Source organism: Monopterus albus, unplaced genomic scaffold, assembly GCF_001952655.1.
Source record: "Monopterus albus unplaced genomic scaffold, M_albus_1.0 scaffold25.1, whole genome shotgun sequence".
Classification (NCBI taxonomy): Eukaryota; Metazoa; Chordata; class Actinopteri; order Synbranchiformes; family Synbranchidae; genus Monopterus; species Monopterus albus.
This window is the reverse complement of record NW_018127905.1, coordinates 1210004-1227879: the sequence shown is the minus strand read 5'-3', so window position 1 is coordinate 1227879 and position 17876 is coordinate 1210004. Positions and strand designations below refer to the sequence as shown.

Below are 17876 nucleotides of genomic sequence, written 5' to 3'. Positions count from 1 at the left end.
TTGTTCCAGCAGTTTTACAGAGCAGGCCACAGTGCATTTCCTACAAAACATCACCCATTTTTCTACTATTCTATCCTTAGCCCCAGCTTGTGCCTCTCATGTAGGCCTAGGCTCCAGTGTATGTAATATATGAGAGTCACAAGCTGAATAGGCATAGTGCATAGGGTTAAATAGCCCCAGCCTTTGACGCCGCCCTGCTCGGAATACAGATGCTCTTTACCGGTGACAGTAATTGCTGAAAGATTTCCTGGACTGATGAAGTTGGTGACAGTATTTATACAGTGCTGGGACATCTGTGTGGCCACTAGCTGAGCAGCTCTACTGGCTACGGTAAACAACAGAAAAGGTCAAAACTCTAGCAACACCTGCAGTGTAGAGAACAACTTTATTGTAAGACCAACGTGTTCTGGCTTGTGGCCTTTGTTGGGGTCTGTTAATTTTGTCACAGTTTTGTTCTACATCCATACTGATTAAAAGACTCTTTGTTATGAGCTTTTAACAGACCCTGACGAAGGCCACAGGCCGAAAGGCATATTGCTGGAGTTTTGACCTTTTCGGGTCATGTTTCCACATCTATGCACCTGGGCAGGGGGTGAAGTTGTGCTCAAAAGTTTCTCTACACTTAACAGGCCACTCTGGTCATGTGCATATTATAAAAAACCAGGACTGGCTTTGTTTAAAATTGCTTGGAAGCCAAGCAATTTTAAACAAAATAATTGTTTAGTGCTGTTTCATTCATATCTCAAGTAACTTAGCTTTTATTTCATCTTTAAATTCTGATGTTAGATTTTATGGCAAATACAGATCACATTAGTGGGTAGGACTGTTTTATTATGAATAAATATATCATAAATAGTTCATCATTAACCAATAATTGATTATTAACGTGGCTAACTATCGATTAAGAAACTGCTTAAAATTTGGATCCCTAAATTGTCGACTGATTGTTTGTTTTATGACTGTTTGTTGCACAAAATGATAATTTGAACATAGGAGAGTGTGATTTGCATACTCTGGTTGAGATCCATGAGGAGAGGACAGCCCTCTTCTCAAGCCACTGTTCACACCGAGGCTTCTATCTGCCGAGCATGGCTGTGTGGTTACTGCAGTGGCTTCCCGAGTTCAGCTTGAGCTCTCAATCTGCTGTGTGTTTCTACTGGTGTCTTTACTCACAGAACTGAGCTACGTTAAAGCTCACTTTTAACCAATGTTATGCTGGTGTGGCAGAGGTCTGCTGCAGCAAGTGCTCATGTTAGCTACAGGTAGGCTGTAGCTAATGTTAGTTGTTAAAGAACATCAGCAATGCACAGCTGTTTATCAGAGGTTTTCTGTAGGATCTTCCAGGACCGTCTCCTCCAACGGTAATGTTAGATGACACTGTGGAACAGGGCTAATAAATTTTAGGTCTGCCTGAAGCGGAAAAATGCCACTGGCATGAAAGAGATGGTTTGAGAGCTACTGCTGAACTCAGTGAAGCCATACAACACTGAAATTAAACTTCTGATTCAACAGTTAAGGGAGACATTATAATACAGATTGACATTTTCTCTGTTTTTACACCACTCAATGTTCTGAAAGGGTTTAAAACATTCTAGAAAAACCCTTAACACTCAGGGATATCCACTTTCAAATTCATGAAAACTTATCTAGAAAGAAAATATGAACAGTAATTTTATACACAGAAAATATTTGGTTAACGGAACCACTTGTGTATTGCATCATGATATTGTTTGGCAATTTCATATATAATCATTTATAGAAAAACGCTTGATAGAAGTGGATAGTGCGGATACAGCATAGTGCGAATGAACAGGTTTTAATATCAGTATCTTATGCCAAATTTTTAAAGCCTGAGACAGAGACAAAGACAAAAAAATCACATCCTCTTATCCAACTTCTGAGTCCAAATGCAGTCAATGCTCATGTCTGTGTCATCAGTGCTCAAGTCCAAGTCCTGGACTTGAGCACTACAACAATGGTTCCAGTTATACAGTATGTACAATTACTGGCAGGACAAAATACCCGCATAACTGCTTGATTCATCTAAGAGTTAAAGCCCCGTATGGGATTCAGATTAACCTTGGAATGTATTTTGTGTGGCACAAGTGAAGATTTGCTTCATCTTTTTAAAGGCTAGCCACACTGTGCAGGGATCACGTCACGGCCAAAATGGAGAAGAGGAATGATTAGCCTAAAAAGTAAGATTACAACATGTGATCCAAATCCAAATTTATTCAAGTTTTAACATGTTAAATATTGTGTAAGCACAAGCAAGTGTAAAGGAACTTTGCTTTAATATGGATGGTCTAAAAGTGGAACAAGTCTTTAAATCGAGCGTCATCTGACCCAACATTTAACCTCAGTTAAATTGACAGTTTTTTTTTTCTGTTTTTTGTTTTTGTTTTTTTACTGTGTGACAGATGCATTTTGATTAGTACCAAAACAAAGAGCATCTCCAGTCCCAAAACAACATGGTGCTCAAAGGTCATTGCACACTGGAGCTACATAGTGAAATCCTGTCTCCTTCAGTCATGGGAAAACTGAGCTTTCAGCTGTCAGTCCAAAACTGGCGAATGCGTCATTACTTGCTAACTATTGCGACTTTTGGCCCTCTTGTGCCAGGGTCCTGGACAAATAGTGAGAGGCAATGCAAACACTGAACTCCAAAAAAAGTACACCTCCATTTCTTTTATACAATATTTCACAGTCCTGTATGATGGATTTAGCAATGGAACATTATTTTCCACATTGAAAAATACTGATCTAATATCAAAAAGGTATATCAAAACTCATACTCTCTACACATTGCTATCAAAACTGGCGCACTGCGACAATCTGAATGTAGTGCAAGTTTAACCATCCTCTCCAACAGTTATCTTTTTACCATAGTTACACAGAGTGGTATATACAGAACATTTTCCCCATGCATTAGTGCCTTGAAAAAAGGTGCTGGTTCAGTGAGCACGATGGTGCAAGGGATCCGTGACATCCTCTGAATGCTCCCTGATGTTGTGTTCAAGGAGATCTGTTCAAAGGCTGACAAAAGAATTAGACATCTAATGAATAATATTTTCAGTTTTATGTGATCTTGTTAAACACTGCATTTAATTTATGAACATGTAGTTTAATAGAAGAAAAGCTCACCTGTTAAGAGTTGAAATGCTGTTTCAGGATTAGGTAAAGAAGCTGGAAAACAGGGGATCAACAGCTGAATTATTTAAAAAGCCAAATCAAGTTAAAAACAACAACAAACTACTTATTAATAAGGCTCCTGCACTCCAGTGGTTCAGACAATTTAAAATAACAATTAAGGGAGAAAAAAGGAAACTAGAAAACAGAGTTTAGGGTTAGTTTGGGAATGCTAAGAAAGTAGAGGAAGAGAAAAATGTCTTCAGCTGGATGAAGTCACAGTGACCACGGGAATAAAAGGCCACAAAGAAAGAAAGGATTGTCTAAATCACATGACTCCAAGCCTCATTAATGCAAACCACCCAGCTACAGCTCAGCAGGGGAACATGGAGGAAAATCACTGACATGCAGTCACAGTGAAAATGACTTTTCTGGTGGTCTCTGAGCTGCTTGCTTTGAACAATGTATTTTAATAGAATTCTGGTAACCTTTGGGCAGAATATGCAGCTCACTAAGGTGCGCACATTCTCAAGTTGATTGTGATTTATAAAGGCAAATTGCATGGAAGCGTGTGTGTATTTCTTCATGAAGCAAAGGTTTTTTTTTCTTGTCTGGTCTTAATATGAATTAAAATTAAGAAAAAATAAAATTAACATTTTAATAAATTTTAAAATATGGGGATCAAAGAAGGCAGTATTTGCCAAATTTTCTATGTTTATATATATTTTATATTGTGTTTGATGCATTATTTTAGATACATCTTCCCAATATGGATACATTTTTGCCTCCATGCAATGACTACAGCTCCAAACTTCCAAATTTGGGCCTTAAATGGGACACCACAAAACAGAGACCATTCACCCAGTCACAGCAATGCTCAAGACAAAACTTATAGACAGGTGACATATTAAAGGAAAAACCTCTTCCAGGATGACAGCGCTCCCATCCATAGGACACCAGGGGTGACTGAATGGTTTGATGAGTATGAAAATGATGTGAATTATATCCTGTGGCCTTCACAGTCACCAGATCTCAGCCCAGTTAAACGCCTATGGGAGATGTTGGAGCGACGTGTTAGCCAGCATCTCCACTACCATCATCAAACCACCACATGAGGGAATATCTGTTGGAAGACTGGTGTTCACCCCTCCAGTAGAGTTCAGAGACTTGGAGAATCTGTGTCAATCTGAAGCTGCTCTGGCTCAGCACTTTGTTGGTTTTTCCTTTCATTTGTCATCTGTCTGTATGACCACATGGATCCATCCCACCCACCAGCTATACACATACAGCGTCTGCGTGTCTCATGAGTAGTAAGCTGATGCTTTCTTGCTGGAATGTGGTGGGAGTCGATGGATGGAAAGAGGGGGGGACACCCTGGTGAAGCATGGAGAGGGAAGAATGAGGTGTGAAGTGAGTTTTGACATTGGGATGGTAAAGCTTAGTAACCCTCTTCCCTTTGTTCCCCTTCAGTAACTGCTCAATCCAAATGTCTTTTCTGTAGTGAAGAAAAAGATGTTTAATGAAATAATGTTTGTTTTTTTTTCTCTTTAATTTCAGGTATTTATCCATGATTCTTCTGCAGGAAGATATGTTTAATGAGACCCAAAATATTCTTCCAGATGTTATTGCTTGTTTTCTATCTAATTGATAGTTTCAGAAAATTTACATGATCGTTATCTAGTAATACATCAAATCCCCTGTTTCTGTTCTGCACTCTCTTAAAATGTGGAATCAGTTTAGATGTTATTTCACCCATAATGATGTTTTGTAGCACCGTTTTAAAGAAATTGCAAGTTTGGAATAGAGAAGTCCCAAGTAATACCAAAAATACTTTACAGTACATGTTCAGTGTTAGTTTGACTTGTTTAATTCAAACTAAACTTGTGTATCTTTTAAATCTGTGCCCTTGAGACTTTATAATACATATGTGTGCCTTAGAGACGCATCTAGTATTTATACTATGACAAAGAGCTGAAGTGCCTCATGTTGTGAAACAGTAAAAATGGAGGGTGCAAATCAAGGGAACTAGGGCTGCACATTAATCGTTTTTTGAGCGCAATTTAGATTCGTATAGGATCTCAGTCTCATGTGACAATGATTCTGCCATGTTTGCATTAGCATTGAGATCCCTTGCATCACACTAAGCTCTCCCTTTTCCTCTCTAAACTGCATTAACCAGTAACCGCAACTAATAACTGCAAAGTGATTTGTTTCTGCCTCAACTGCATTTCAGCACCAGGTGTACAGGGCAGGCAGCGCAACATTTTAAAAATAGTTGCAGGAGGGCACAATGTCAAACATGTCGGATATTTTTTTTGAAATCTGTGTTCTCTTCCTGTCTACAGCTCATCACGTGATGTAACACATTCCTGTTATTGGTTAACGCAGCTTAGCGAGGAAAAGAGAGCACTTGGTTTGATGCAAGGTGTCTCCCTGCTAATGCAAATACGGCAGAATCAATGTCACATGAGACTGAGATTGCATAAGGATCTAAAATTGTGTCTGAAAACGATTTATCATGCAACTCTAAAGGGAAGTGTGTTTGAAAGCATGCAAATGTATGAGTGTACATGAGAAACAGAACTAAAGAGATAAAAGTAGAGATCATTTTCTCACCAGCTTGCCTGCACAGCCTCAATGTCACTCACTAGGTTCTGAGCCAAACAAATCCCAAAAATCTGTAAATAAAAGAAAAAAAAACATACAAAGGCAACATTACACATTTTTAAAAAAGAAAAAAAAACTAGAATGATGCTTTTATTTTAGGTTTCTCTGGAGCACCATGAAGGTTAAACACATGCACAAAACTAGCCTGCAGCAGTGCAACTCCTATGAAGATCCCAGCCACCAAAGTGAGGTTGTCCTGTAGCCACTTCTCAAACTGCGGCACACACCCTTTCACATTGATGTAGTCCTTCTGCTCCGAGTCCTGTGTGAACATAACCACCTGTCATCATACTACAGATTTCAAAAAACAATCTGGCAAACCTCAGATAAATACTGTAGTATTGGAATACATATGATTTGTCTTCCCAAAGGCAACAAGACCAATTCTTGAATCACAGTGATTATGTAATAAAATGCATCATATCTGTAACATCAGAGATTTTCTTAATTTCTAGATGACAAATTGATCACTGATTTTGGGTTTCACTTGTTACCTTTAACATAAGCATTGGCTATTACTGTAGCGGCTTTACTCCACTTTTGACCTGCCTTCAAAATCCCTGTTGGTGCGATTACTAACAGTAAAGTCATAAAAAATGTGTCATTTTGGGAAGCATCAAAATGGAAGAAATTAAATCTGATGCACTTAAAATAGCATTTTTACAATACTTACCGGTTTAGCTCGAACGTCGTATCCACACTGCGTATTGATCACATCCTCCTAGAGACAAAGAGAATAAACTTTATATTATCTAGCCTATTTTAAAGCGGTGAGTGAAGAGCCTTAAAAAAGTGGCACATTTTGTGGGCTAGCAGCTCTGTGAGGGTGTACTTAGTCACTTAGTACTTTGAGCTAAATGTTAACATATTGATGTCAGCTGGGATTGGCTCCCCTCCTCTCCTTCTATATGCCACCATTACACATCACTAACTGTGTGTCTCCTCTCTCCCCCAGTGTGTCCTCTCTCTCTCCCTCTACATTTCTGCAGGTAGCCCTGGCTCTGGAGCTCTACGATTCTGATGAGCAGTCACCGGCCACAACAACCTGTCCAGTGTTCAATTGTTTGTTGTGTCTTGTTGCTTTTCTTCTCTTCTCTCTCCTCTATCCACTCACCCCAACCGGTTGAGGCAGAAGGCCGCCCACCAAGAGGAGGTTTCTTCCATCAAACAGAGTTTTTCCTCCCCACTTGTCATGATTCTGTCCCGCCTGTTTCCTGTCATGCTTTTATTTTGATACTGCTTCCTGTCCCCAGCTCACCCTGACTCCCGAGAACTTTAGCTCATTATCCAAATTGGTTTCACCTGCTTCTGATTACCACACCTGCTCACAACAGTATAGCAGCTTCTCACCCTCTGGAAAGCTGCCAGATTGTTCTCTAACCCATGTCAAACTTTCCAGCGTTTTTCCTTGTGCCTGTATTTCCTGTTTTTACCCCGGACTGTATTTTGACCATTGTATTCTGCCTTGCCCTCCTGATTTGGACTGCTTTCTGTGTATGGATTATCGGACTTCCCTCTCTGACCTCTCGTTTGTGGATTCCTCAGCTGTGTAAGTTTGCTGGCTCTGATCCTGGACTGCATTTTTGACCTGAGTGTGTTTCGTGTTCACGTAATTTTCAATATGGTTTTGCTGTCCGCGCTCTTTATTAAAGAGACAGTTTTTCAATTGTCCTCGTCCGGCTGTATAATTGAGTTCACTCTTGATATTATCAGCAGCTTCACGCGCCAGTTCCTGACACCACTGTTGCCAAGTGCTTGCTCAAGGGGGATTTGTTGGGTTTATTATTATTATTATTATTATTATTATTATGCCTAGACCTTATTTTGTAAAGTGTCCTGTGAACTTTTGTTGTGATTTAGTGTTATACAAATTAAATTTTAATTGAATTGAATTGAATATGGTGTTATACTGTAAATATGCAAAATGACAGCCATGTACTGGCTGAAGCCCAGTTACTGTTATAGAATTTTGCTATTGCCTGTTTTGGTAGCAGTTGACATATACGGTGAAAACTTACTCACCCCTATCCCCATCCATCCTCACCTGCTCCCTCACCTCCTTCTATACAGTTAACATCTCCCACTGATGCAGACTGAGTCATGATCTGGAAGTGTGTGAATTGAATATAATAGAGGAATTAGATTAAAATAGATTAGTATTGATTATGATTCTTGATATACAGAAAGCAACAGCTCCACAAGGTTAGCTTGCGCTGCTAAAGTTAGACTACCTTGTTAGCTAACCAAGCGTGCTGTTGTTGCATTACTGTGAAGTCTCCAGATAAATCATATGTGCACCCATTTGGTTGACTAATAAGATTGCACATTTAACATACATAAACAAGACTATTTTTAAAAAAAATAATTGAATGTAGATCAATTAGAATTGTGAAACAGGAGGGGAAAGTCCTCCACTTCCAAAGAGCCCTCTGTGGCATACATACCCTGTGATTCTGTCACACTCCATTTTGTCTAGCCAGGGGATGTCACACTGACCAACTCCCTTCTTGTACTCCACACCCCACCCCTCTCTCAGACCCACGCCAGCTGTATTGGTGTTTGTAAAAATTATGCAGTGGGTATAGTTAGGCTCAGACCTAGTGGTTAGTTAAGCATTATAATACTGAAAGGTCTAGACCTTATTATGTAAGGGGCCCTTAGGTGATTTTTGTTGTGAACTGGGGCTGCACAAATAAAATTGAGTTTAATGTTTAGTAACAGAGTACCTTTAGGAATTGATAACTTTTTTACCAGCTTTTTGGTCTCTCCTACAGTAACTTCACTAAACTCAGAACTGCCTCAGGTTGCACACATTTTTGTAATCAAATACAATATTACTTAGGACACAAGCCTTAAATCCCGACCTGAATATCAGATGTTTGTAAATGCATAACAGAACGTTTGCACCAAAATTGAAGAAATTGCCTCAAAGTGTTTCTGAGATCACATGCACAAGAATGGGACGGACACAAGCTGATAGTGACCTTTGACCTCTGACCACCAAAATGTAATCAGTTAATCCGTGAGCCCAAATGGACACTTGTGCCAAATTTGAAGAAATTCCCTCAAGACATTCCTGAGATATTGCATTCACAAGATTGGGCCATATGGACAGCCTGAAAACGTAATGCCTCCAGCCACGGCTATCGTGGACGCAGAGGCATCGGTGTCTCAACTCTCCATAGCAAAGTTGGCCTGGACTGTTAAAAGCTAGTTACCACCTATGAGCCAGGTTAAAGTTAATTTGCCTAAAATCCAGAAGTCTCCCAACTCTGATTCTGAGCCATGGCTCTTGAAAAGTACTTCGGTTTTCGCTGTGTTTTAAATTTATTCTAGCCACTGTTAATTTCTGGCAGTAGAACATGTAGGATTCTGACAATGTAGCCATGTATGGACTGCTGGGAACTCCTACCGCTGGGTCCTTAGTGCAGCAGGAAAAAGGAACGCCACACTTTTCCCGACTGGGATTCCCATCAGTACAGTTAAAATAGATGTTCAGGTTCCAATCATCTGCTCCAAATGCACCACAGCACTCCCACTAAAGGCAGGCAAAAAGGAAAGAAATTGTTGCAATTATATTGTTGAATCATTCTATTGATGGAATTCAAAACTCTTTTTTTTTGTACACAGAAATGAGAAAGACCATATGGCAGTTGTAGATACACTGTATGACTTAGTGAACTGGTGACCTGAATTACGCAAGTCCAAGGTGCTAAGTCTCCACACAGTAGGTTTACCTCACCTATATTGGAGGAGCTGCTGTTGTTGTCCTAACAGAGTTGATCTCTACCTCTAATTACCCTGGTCACAGCCAAGCACATGCTTTGTAAAAAACATCTTTACTGTGCATCATTCATTGTTATTTGATGTAGCTGTAACTCTACAAACATATCTCTACACCTATGAGTAAGAAATCAGACAGTTAAGACAGGTTGCAAACAAGAAGGTTAGCTACACTTATTTGGAAGGCAAACAATGAAAATGATAAAAACCTACTGGTTCAATATCCACCTGCTCTCACAATTTTCCTACCCAATAAGGGATTATTAGCAACATTATGGGCGTGCTCACTGTCAGTTTGATGTCTTACCAAAGTGGTGACAAATCTTGGTTACATTTTTAACTCCATTACAAACAGTCTGATCATCTGTGCTTGTTTTCTGCTTTATTTTAATAATGTTGCCATGTTCCCAAATCTCAACAATTACTGGGTGAGTAAATTGCTGTCATAAGTAAAAGAAATCATAAAAAAATAACCAAAATTGTGATACAATGTAGTTTTCTTCATGGACTATCCTAGGAGCATAAAATACAGAGAGAAGGACAAGGAAGGAAGAGATGATGACACAAAAATCTGTACATGCTGTCATACTGGAAAAACTTGCTAACTTGCTAATGTTTGAGACTGGTAAAATCATACATTTTTAAATTCTAGTAGAAAATGCCGTAGCAAGTATTGACTTATCTTCAAATAATAATAAGCAAAAACATTTTATTTCTTAAGACATAATGAAAAACTCTCAATGAGAGAAGCTAGCTGGCTAACAGAAGCTAACAAAACAGCAGCTAGCTGTTTGGGAACCTGTCAAGTCTTCGGGCATTTTACTGCATGTTTGTAGGTTGTGGTCATTTTAAATTAGCTTGTCAATGCTACTTGTTCTTGTTTATTCTCTGAGTTGGACTTACTGATACCTGCACATCAGTGTTTCACAGCCAACCTAAAAGCCCAACATTTTCGACCTTCTCACTTGTAAATGGACTGAAATTAATTCAGTAATAACACAAGAAAGTATATCCTCTCTAAAATGACAAGTACAGTATATTTTATAAACATGCTTACCATATATTAGGATTTGATAAGAGTGCTTTTTCAAATCCTAAAATAATTATACATATATTTTTAATTCTAGTTTTACGGTTTATAAAATTTCCCTATAAAACAGCCAACTTAACCACAGCGTTACAGTAGGCTGTACTGTACTTGAACTATAAATGAACATTTGACATAATCTTAATTAAAAGGTTCCCTTCTGAGATAGGTATTGAGATGTTTAAAATCTAGTAAGTGGATTTTGCATTTACAGGTATATGCAGTATTATGCCAAACTATTATTTCAAAGTCCAACAATACACTTTTGTTATCAACCATAAACGAACATGTTTCCAAGCAGTTCCCTGTTGTTTTGTCAACTTACATATTCTTGAGTGAAATCAATGAGGTTCTGTAGATCGATGTCATCTCGGTATGCGCGAATGTTATTATTGATGAACAGATTGAGCTGGTCTTTAATCCAGTCTTTAAAGACAAATGCCAGAACTCCCGTTGTTAACTCCAAGAAAAAGATTATTCCCAGAAACACAGAAAACTACAACAGGAAAGACATGAAAAAGAGAAAATTGGTGAATTCATGCTTTGACCATTTGCAGATGGTTAGATTTTTGAATCAATCTTTTCTGCATGCAAATTAGAGTGCTTAATTATTATGGAACATACAAACTTAAGCAGAAATGTGTTTTCCCTCAGTGCTCCAATACAACCGGCAAAGCCCAGAATGAACATGACCCCCCCAACAACCATGAAAAGCCAGACTGGGTCCAGACCCCCCAGGTCTGTGATGGATGAGATGTTGGACAGAACCCCCTGGATGGGAGAAACAAAGCACAACAATACGCCAAGACTGAGCCAGGCAGGTAAATATCTTTCAGGACAGAACACGTTTGCCAAAAAGGACACAGTGACAAAACAGGATAGAACTAGAATTAAGTCAGGGGGAAAATAACAAAAAAGGTTGTCCTTTGTTATGGTGCACTTTGATACATTACACTTTCAGACATTTTATATTCAGACACTTCACTAGACATCTGGGAGTATATGCAATGATAAAAAGAGATGCTTTGATTCAAAGAGTTCTTAACACATTGTGTTTCATGATGAATTCAAGTAATTACTATTTGGTAAATACAGTCACAAGAAAAAGTAATGGATCTGTTTGCAATTTCCTAGTTTTCTGCATAAATTGGTCATGAAATGTGATCTGATCTTCACCAAAGGCAGAAATATCAACAAACAATATTAAAACAAATAAACAAACAGTCCTGATCTTTCATGTCTTTACTGAACACACCCATTAAACAAACAAAGTGATGGTGGGAAAAAGTCATGGCAACAGTCTTTTAATAACTGGTTGAACCAGCTTTGGCTTCAATAACCTCAAGCAAGCACTTCCTGTATCTTTGGATTAGACCTGCACAATGTTCAGGAGGAATTTTGGACCATTCTTCCCACAGAACTACTTCAATTCAGCCATGTTCTTAGGATATCTGATGTGAATGTTGTGAGATCATTCCACAGCATCTCTACTGGTTTGACGTCTGGGCTCTGACTGGGCCGCTCCAAAAGGTGGATTTTGTGTCTCTAAAGACATTCTGTAGAGATTTACCTCCATTATCCTGCTGCATCATCCAGCCTGTTCTGAGCTTCATCTTGCTGACAGCCACCCTGACATTATCCTGTAGGATACCTGGATAAACTTGGGAATTCATCTTCCCTCCACAACAGCAAGCGGTCCAGGTCCAGAGGCAGCAAAGCTGCCCCTCATCATGATCCTTTCTCCGCCATACTTCACTGTTGGGATGATGTTTTCATGTTGGTACACAGTTCTCTTTTCACACCATATGTAGTGCTGTATGTTCTTCCTGAACAATTCCACTTTCATTTCATCTGTCCACAGGACATTTTTCCAGTAGTGCTGTGGAGTGTCCAGGTGGTCTTTGGCAAACATCAGGTCTGCTGCAGTGTTGTTTTTGGAGAGCGGTGGCTTCCTCTGTGGTGTCCTGTTACTTTAGGGTTCTGTATTACTTCACTGAGCATTCTGCGTGATCTTGGCTGGGCGCCCACTTCTATGGAGAGTAGCCACCAAATCGTCTGCTGTTATAGACACTATGTCACACTGTGGCCTGATGCGTATCTAAAGTCTTCGTGATGACTCTGTAACCCTTTCCAGATACATACAAATCAACAACTCTCAATCGTAGATCTTATGAGATTTCTTTTTTGTGAGGCCTGGCTCACACCAACTGATGCTGCTTGTGAATAACACACTGACACTGTCTGGGTGTTTTTATAAGTCAAGGTAGTTCCAAACCACAACTTCATTTTCTTTTCATTGACTGGACTCCAAGTCTGCTTATGCCTGACTCCAGCTGATGTTTAGTAACATCAGAGGCCTGGTGTTGCTATTACTTTTTCTACCATCACTCTGTATGTTTAATGGGTGTGTTCAATAAAGACATGAAAGGTCATGACTCTCTGTGTTCTATCAGCTTAGAAACATTGTGTTTTTTGATATTTGTAACTTTGGTGAAGATCAGATCACATTTCATGACCAATTTTTGTAGAAAACCAGGAAATTGCAAACAGATCCATTACCTTTTCTTGCAGCTGTATACAATACATTAGGTTTGAAGGTTTGAACCTTGTTTAAAACTTTTCTTAAACTAGGTTCACTGTGACTCAGGAGGTAGGGTGGGTTGCTCCATGGCCTTTCCAGTCCACCTGTCAAAGTTTCCTTGAGCAAGATGCTTTATCTATAATTGGTCATGGAGAACGTTTGTATGGGTGAAATGGGAAATAGTGTAAAGCACTATTTCAACAAATCCTATACAGGGACTAAAACCCACAATTTTTGTGTTCTCATCATTATGTTTGTGAAACCAGAACCTGATTTAGCCTATTCCTCTGTGAGGTAGACCTTCATTATTATCAAAAAACTATTAAAAACACCCCAGAGAGCCACACCGCTGCACTGGGTGACATGTTTCTTCCTCACAGAATACTGGATGTGAGGTAAGCCTTAACAGCTGATAGGGGTTTACAATCAGGGATTACTTCATGTAATTTCACCTGTACTGTTTACATGCTCAGCTGCAGATGCTACACAATGTATGTTAGCTAGAGTACCTGTTAGCTTTGTCTATATGCAGTTTTTTCAGTGGGGTTATCATAGCTTGTCATCTGAAAACAGCTGCCTGCTTAAACTTAAAGTTGCTACTTAAAGTTAATGAAAGCAGACTTTTGTGGGTTGTACAACCAAAACAACAAGCTAAAAGAGACTTAAAAAGCTCAGTAGAGATGAGCTAAAGACAGGCTGATTACTATGTTCATGATTACAAGAAACACCTTTAAAACATGGCCAATTGTTAATATAAAATATTCATTAGTGCAGCTTTAATTTCAATGAAAAATTCAGTATGCTACTTGAGAGATTTTAGTGTCAGTTGGCCTCTAAGAAAAATCCTTTTAGTTCAAAAAGCAATTTGGAAATTTCAATAGATTTAACTGATAAATGTTGTCGTAAAAACTTATACAATGAACCTATATCTATCATCTAATAACTTGTGTGTCAGTGCTCACCTTCTCACTCCATGCCCAAAGTCCAATTCCAACTAAGGCCATGCCCAGCAGCTGCAAAAATACCACAGTCATGTCATATTACTGTGAAGCTGTGTTGATGCAAAATTACACAATGTCAGTCTGTTACATTGGTATTAAGTAACAATACAGAAACATGTCTTCTGAATCTGTCACATTCAAAAAGCCAAAAACCTTTGTGTTTTCGAACGAATTGCTCCAGGTTGTAGGGAGTCCTGTTGTTAGGGTTTTGGACTTGCTTTCTGTTTTGTGTCACCTCACCCCCCACCTGGTTTTTTTGTTCAATATCCTGTATATTAAAGTTATATGAGAACTACTGACTGGCCCGATTTTTGAGTCCATCGCATACCCTAGACTTAACACCTGTATTACATTCTAACAGATAAAATAGTTTTGATTTTTGGAATGACATCTGGTGATATTACAATCGGATCTAGGATATTGTAATGGGCATTTTTCATTGTTTATCAAATGTGGGATCAGTTTACCTGCTTCCTCTCTGCCCTTCTCTTTTTCCACAGCTGCATATATTTGTCTCAATATTATACTGTATATATGGTAAGTCAGTGTGGCACATACAGTAGTTCCTTACTATACTGTCACAATTTTTTTAAATGTCAAATTATGGTTTAAGTGATATTTATATGTGCAAATCTGTCACTTGAATCCACTTCACAAACTATATCTTCTGCTGTTTGACTAAAACAGGATTAATAGCTGCAATTGCCAAGTAACTTTTTATGCATTTTTTTTAATGCCCTCCCCATCTTTGTATCACATTATGTGCACATTCATCCTTTCACCAACATATACAGTAAGTATTATTTCATATATGATAAACCAACAGTATAAATTATTAGTTGCATGCCTTGTCTTGTTCATTTGGAAAATATATTAATTAACTTCAGAATTTGATTTAAGTCCTGATTTTCAAGTAAAGATGCCAACGAATCTGCTGGTTCCAGTTTCTCAGTGTAGCAGCAAAACTAGTAGAAGTGGGTGAGAAAAGAACAAGGAGCTCAGTTGTCTTCTCTGAATTTATTAAAGCATGCAAATAATTCAAATGAATGGTCTTCACCAAGTCAAACAATGAATGACAAAGAACAGAACAGGCAATAGGGCAAGACGGTGTGGTGATAAACCCAAGTCAAAGATGACTCTATCAGCAAACGTGATGCCTGCCCAGACGGCCTAATGGACATGTTCCACCCTGAATGAAGAAGTCAGAAATTTTAGGCTCCTGTTTTTGAAGTCTATTTTTTTTTTGTTCAGCACTAAGTATTGTCATCTCACCCCATTGCTCTACAGACAAGAACCTAGAATCTACTGATTTAGCTAGGCAGATAAAAAGACCAAATTATTGTTACATAATGTAATAGTGAAACACCAGCTATTACAAGATAGAAATACATTGTGAATATTGAATGCAGCCATATGTTTATATATTTAGCAGTTCATTATCTTTAACCACTTGCATCCACACTCAACAGTCAGGATTTAGGTGGTGTCTAGTTTGTCACCGTTTAATGAGAAGATGCAATGGACATTTCTCACTAGCTTCTGACATTTTATACTGCATATTCTTATGATACAGTCAATTTACATTTAGCTTTCTTTATTTGAACATGTAATAGTGGTTTCAAAGTGTATTTGATCTACACAGGCTGTCAACAGCACCGCCACACATTTCAACTATTTCTTGGCCATTAAATATTACAACAAATGCAAGTTAAAAGCCCGCTGTCACTGCAGCCTATGGGATATGAATGTCAGCTGAATGATAAGCCTGGAGCCTGAGCTGTCATTGGGTCGCTTAAAAAAGACTGTTAGCTCAGTGTTTCATTCCGACATTACTGGACGAATATTCACCGCAATAAGAGATTAATATCTGTGCGAGTATGAACGTGAACGATAAGCTGTGATGATGATGCGGGCCTTCCTCCCCACTGGCCACTGTAATAATGGAACTGTACTGGAGAGAGGCGCAGATGCCTATAATTAAAAAAATAAAAACCTCTTACCCAAAACAAGATGTTAAATCCAAAAATGAAGTATTTAATGCAGCAGCTGACTTCCTGGCCTTTATAATGATTCCCCGACATGTTTGACATCACCACAGCGCTGTCTGAGGAAAAAAACACGGCCTGCGTCACGGGCTTTGTGTGAGCGATGGAGCAGGTTCAGCGTCCCGGGGATGCATTTCACTGTGTCCGCTTTAGATGTTCACAAGGCCGCTTCCAGTCCCCATCAGGGGCATGCCTCGGGAGTATAACTAGTGCTCAAAGCCGCTGTATTAATAGTATAAATGAACGTTTACACCGCAGAAAAAATGACCCTACAAGAGGCGATGCCGCTGCTTTGAAAGGCAGAAACCGTAGCCAATCAGTTTAGAGGAAGGATGGGGCACTTCCTGGGTCTTATGACGTCGATATTAACAATAGGCCTAACATTACTGCTACTTTATGCTATTTTGTAATAATAACAACATTTGTAATAATCACAAGCTGCCAACATATATTTGAGTATTTTTTTAAAAGAATTCAACAGTTTAATTATATTTTCTGCATATTTTTACATAATGGTCTGGTGCCAGGTTTGTAATTTGTTTTTTGTTTGTTTTGCCTTGAAACTGTCCAGTAATCTATTATAATCAGCATTAAAACTTGTTTTGTAATACATAATGTTAATTATTAAACCCTCAAATTTTAGAGCTAGCCCCTCACATAATCCCAGTTTTTCCAGTGGTAGTTACTGCCCTGATAATAATAAGCAAAAAATTAATAATTAGGGTTGCTGCTATGGTGTCATAAATATCAGGATCATACGCTCAAACTGCTACATCATAACCCTGCTCAGCTAATAAAGTTTTGATAAACTGCCATTTTAAAAGAAAGAGTTATGCTCAGACATATCATCTACATTTTCTCGCCCTGTTTTATATAGGTACAGTATTGCAGCCTGTGAGTGATAATTTGTCAGTGAATTTTCTTTTGATCAATCCATCACATGTACAAGGAGGTGAACAAAAGTTCTTACATAAACATTAACATATTAAATAAAGTAAATTTCATGTACAAATATTCCCCAGTCAAAATTCCTCTTTGCTTACATTGTTTGGTCACAAATGTTAGTTTGGTGTTGTAAATGCTCACTGTGGCCACTGGACTGCAGTGCATGATTGTAATACTGGCATAATAACCATCACAATGATGGAGCTGCCACAGTCAAGTTAGACATTAAAGCACCAACACTTCCAGTGAAAACTTTCATAATAAAGGATGATAACTAAAATATGTTTTGTTTTTCAAAATAATAATCACCATAATAATATGGTATAATTAATACCATACCACTGATTCTCCAAAATGCAAATGAAAAGGCAATATTTTCTGAACAATGTTTTCAGTGGATTTAGTTTTGTTAATGCTTGTTTGTCTGAAAGTTACAGCAGTTCAGTGTTACCAGTATTCACTGCACCCGCAGATCCTTACTCATTTTGTATTGCAGCATACTCCACAATATCCATGTATTTGATGTGGACTAAAACTGAATAGATTAGACAGATTATGAAAAAAATCTATCAATTTAACACTGTACAGTAGTCCTGGTCACAGAGTTAGATGTGGAGAGGGTGTGCTTGGTAAAGCAC

The 17876-nt window shown here is 38.5% G+C and overlaps 2 protein-coding genes across 6 annotated transcripts in view; one reads left to right on the top strand and one right to left on the bottom strand.

The window, feature by feature from the left end:
• Positions 1–844: 844 nt before the first annotated feature.
• On the bottom strand, positions 845–16623 carry tspan5a (tetraspanin 5a). Of its 3 annotated transcripts, none has more exons than XM_020594906.1 (11): positions 16249–16623; positions 14210–14260; positions 11291–11437; positions 10992–11162; positions 9209–9334; positions 6470–6517; positions 5942–6058; positions 5746–5807; positions 4402–4503; positions 3145–3186; positions 845–3036 (listed from the first exon to the last, which is right to left on the bottom strand). In XM_020594906.1, exons 1-9 carry the CDS (start codon positions 16336–16338, stop codon positions 4431–4433), a joined length of 885 nt encoding a protein of 294 aa, XP_020450562.1. In that variant the 5' UTR covers positions 16339–16623; the 3' UTR covers positions 845–3036; positions 3145–3186; positions 4402–4430. The 3 variants fall into 3 exon arrangements, with proteins under 3 accessions (XP_020450562.1, XP_020450561.1, XP_020450563.1); XM_020594905.1 differs by having other exon boundaries at positions 4417–4503; XM_020594907.1 differs by lacking the exon at positions 4402–4503 and having other exon boundaries at positions 848–3036.
• frem1a (Fras1 related extracellular matrix 1a) overlaps positions 11424–17876 on the top strand; it is a 58031-nt gene continuing 51578 nt past the window's right edge. For all 3 annotated transcript variants that reach the window (XM_020594902.1, XM_020594901.1, XM_020594903.1), the window contains exon 1: positions 11424–11487. The gene's annotated coding sequence lies outside the window, so the exon portion shown is untranslated. The remainder of the gene's footprint in view (positions 11488–17876) is intronic.